General features: G+C 43.0%; 1 protein-coding gene across 1 annotated transcript; it reads left to right on the top strand.

Moving 5' to 3' along the window:
* Positions 1–2029: 2029 nt before the first annotated feature.
* LOC122078519 (dof zinc finger protein DOF5.4-like) lies at positions 2030–3394 on the top strand. Its single transcript, XM_042644534.1, has one exon. It carries the CDS (start codon positions 2233–2235, stop codon positions 3133–3135), a length of 903 nt encoding a protein of 300 aa, XP_042500468.1. The 5' UTR covers positions 2030–2232; the 3' UTR covers positions 3136–3394.
* The last annotated feature ends 295 nt before the right edge of the window (positions 3395–3689 follow it).

The following is a 3689-nucleotide window of genomic DNA, read 5'->3' as shown; positions in this document are numbered from 1 at the left end:
GCCACAACGAGACCCTGTGCCAAAAGGGTGGAAGTTGTGACACCCAAGGATACAGCAAGTACCAAACTCGCTTGGAAGATCGGTGAGGTGTCCCTACTAAGAATACGACAAGTACTAGGGGATTTGGGAGATCAGTGAGGGTTTGCAAACTTTAGTTCCACATCGTCTAAGGAGAGATTATTAGGCTAGTTAATAACCTCTAGTCTTCTTAACATTGCACAACGTGTTTTAAGGGCTTGAGGCCCATGGGTCAAAGAGGACTATTTTGTACAAGATTAATGGGGCTAGGGCATTATAAATTGATTTTTGTTTTTATGAAATTTTGTTATTTCTATGAGATCATATAAAATAACAAAAGATAATAAAAGTAGAGAAGAAAAAATTAAGATCATTTCTAGGATACAGTTAGAATTAAAAAATACATAATCAAATGTTGAAAAGTGAGTACTAAGAGAGAAGCAGTATATAAAACCAATGGGCTGGCTACCCAGATTCTCTTGTGACTTTTTACCCACTAACTTCATGGATTCAAATTCAGACTTAATGATGTTACCCAAGAATCTCTCCCCCTCCTCGCATTCTCTTGGCAAAGCTCAGGCCATGACTGTGAGGTCCATAGTTCTAAGCATTAGTGTCAGACGATCCAAATTGGTTTGGCATGTCTCCAATCCTGATACCTGGTCATACTATATCGGTTGAAGAGTATAGGTCAAGGGTAAAAACGGTTGAAGAGTATAGATCAAGGGTAAAAAAAAAAATCAAACAAATTATCCTTTTAAGGAAAATAAGGGGTATTTCTATCTGATCGAGTAATCCGACACCGATCCCTTTCAATACCATTATGAGATCCTTGTTAAGAATGACCGTCTTATCAGAACAAAATTTAGCTACTGCCTAAGTTATGGCTGCAATCCTAACTGGCAATCACCGAAATAGAATCTTAAAAAATATTTTAAGATATTAAAAAAGAAAATATTTATGAAAAAAGAAAAAAAGGATTTATTCTATTTCTCTGGCTATCAATAGAAATTACAACAACTTCACTTCAACCCGAGCAGCAATCAAAATTTATCTCCGTCAGAGATTGATACCAGATCAACATTGAAGAGGCCTAGAAACCGTGACAAGACGTGCTGTTTCTATGAGCAGACGTGGTATATCAATTATGAATGCTGGAGTTGGGCCCACAGATATAATCTCTACGTACCATGTACTGTACTGCATAGTACCCCCTCCCTTCACGGTTGGAGCCTGGAGGAGATCCCCTCCCCTCCCCTCCCCCCATGCGCAATTGCTCAGGGACAAAAGTTCAGTGTTGAGAAATCAACCGCAACTGCTACTATCCGTAAAGCACGTATTTGTTGTCCTGTGACTCCTGTCTTTTGTTCCCATGCTCTACACAAAAAGCCATATGATACGACAATTGGCAAGCCCAAGCCCAAGCCCAAGCCCAAACTCAAGTCCAAGCCCAAGCCCAAGCCCAAGCCCAAGAGCGTCACGTCTCACCGGTACAGCAACAATAATTAGTCACCCGCCAATCACACCTTGCAACGTGGCCCTTCCGTCCACCTTTGGCTGTCAAACAGTAGCAAAGCAGGATGGCCGACATGAGGATAAGTGAACAGAAATACCCATCTTCCAACCCTACACGTGTTTCCAATGAAAGAATCCTCTGCCAGGGACGTACACGGGTCCAATTCCAAAATCACATCTCTTCACCCGGTCTGACCGGTCTCGTTGACCGTGTGAATTCCAGAAGACTAGAGTTGTGTGACTCGAGTGACTTACCCATAACCGGATCTGGTATCCCCTACCTGACGTTGACAGAAAACCCAAACAAACTGGTAGGGTTATTATCGGTATTCCGTATAGAAGGATCATGGGATGCCTTCACGTTTCCTTTCTCTGTCTATTAATAGAAGCGATTATGTTCTACGAGCCGTTAGATCAAAGGTTCAAAGGTCAATTCTGTAATTGACATGGAGGATATTTGCCTGCAAATATTGTTGTACACCCAGCTCTGTGCTGCTCTCAATTCAAAACTGTTTCAGACTTTAGTGTCTGCAACACTGTGAGAGAAAGAGAGAGAGAGAGATTGGAAATTAAAACTGATCACCGGAAATTGAGAAGATTTTGCCGGGAAAAATCCCCTGAAAATTTTTAGATTTAAACTGTCTCAATTTTTGGCCGGAGTTGGACGTCTTATTGGTGTTTAGACTGAGATATTTTGAAATGCAAGATTTTCAGGCGATGGGGAGTCGAGGAGGAGGAGGAGGAGGAGGAGGAGGAGGTAGAGTGTTGGGAGTAGACCGGAGACCACGTCCGTTGCCGAATCAAACCCTGAAATGCCCACGCTGCGACTCGCTCAACACCAAGTTCTGCTACTACAACAACTATAACCTCTCTCAACCTCGCCATTTCTGCAAGAACTGTCGGAGGTACTGGACCAAAGGAGGTATCCTCCGTAACGTTCCCGTCGGCGGTGGTTGCCGTAAGACCAAACGGTCGAAACCCAAACCCAAACCCAACTCAGAACCACACGAGGAGAGGAAATCAACGACTTCGCGTTCGAGCAGCGAGAGCTCCACTCACACAACCACGACGAACGAGGCAGCTTCTGCGCCTTCCTCATCGAACTCTGCTTCAGCTGCAACAGTAGGTTTACTCAATTTCCACGATTCGACACTGTTTGTCACTCAGAACCCTAACCTGAACACAGATTTCGAGCCGCCGATGTTGGATACCCTCGGGCAGGTGTCAGACGGTGGGATTTTCCCGGAGTTTGGGAGCTTTACGAGCTTGATGGCGACTTCAAATTCGACGTCTCTGGGGTTTAATTTCTCCGATATATCGCCGTTTCGGTTCCATCACCAACAGCAACAACAAGGGCAGAAGATAGTAAGCGAGGAGATGAAGATCCCAGAGTTGACGACGGGGTTGATGGATCAGACGGTGCCGGTCGACTTGGCTGAGATGCAGGGTAGGAACGCTAATGGGGGTGGGAGAGGGTTGCCGGAATTACAATGGCCGAGCAGTGGAGATCAAGGACTGTACGATTTGGGAAGCTCGGTGGATCAAAGTTATTGGGGTGAGAGACAATGGGCTGACAACGATCAACCTGTGTACCTCCCTTGAAGACAAAGCAACCAGTTGAGGGTCTACTAAACCTTCACTTACTGTCAGATTTTCTCACCATTTTTGAGTATTTTAACAGCAAAACAACCCAAATCGAACAGAGAAAGATTAGAAATTGTGCATCTGTGTAAATTTTCCTTTAGCCCTTTTTTCTCTTTTCCCCTTTTCTTTTGTGGATTTGATTGTAGTTTTGGCTTGATCATGGTGTGCGTCATCTATATTGCAACTAACTTGCATGAATTTTCTACAAGTTAAGATATTATCTTCTTTTTTTTTTAATTGAAAAATATAGAAGAAATATTGAGGTTTTTACTATAAATTCCTTGTTTGATCATAAATTTTATCTTCGTCTTTGTTAGAGTCAGAGATGCTTTGAAGTAGTCGAGTGCTATTGGATGAATCCGTAAGAACTTCAACATTCTTCGTCTATCTCTCTCTCTTTCTCTCATTCTTACTCTTCTCTTGGTGGGCTTGGGTTATATTTAAGAGAGCGAATCAGGACCTCATACGAAAATTGCTTTCATACGAGATTGATTCACAGATGGAATCTATCC

This window comes from Macadamia integrifolia, chromosome 5 (assembly GCF_013358625.1).
Source record: "Macadamia integrifolia cultivar HAES 741 chromosome 5, SCU_Mint_v3, whole genome shotgun sequence".
Lineage (NCBI taxonomy): Eukaryota > Viridiplantae > Streptophyta > Magnoliopsida > Proteales > Proteaceae > Macadamia > Macadamia integrifolia.
Note: the sequence above shows the minus strand (reverse complement) of the source record. Positions and strands in the feature narration are given on the sequence as shown.

Excerpts from the sequence above, each read along its gene's own strand:
- LOC122078519 (XM_042644534.1), top strand. The coding sequence starts at position 2,233 with ATGCAAGATTTTCAGGCGATGGGGAGTCGAGGAGGAGGAGGAGGAGGA.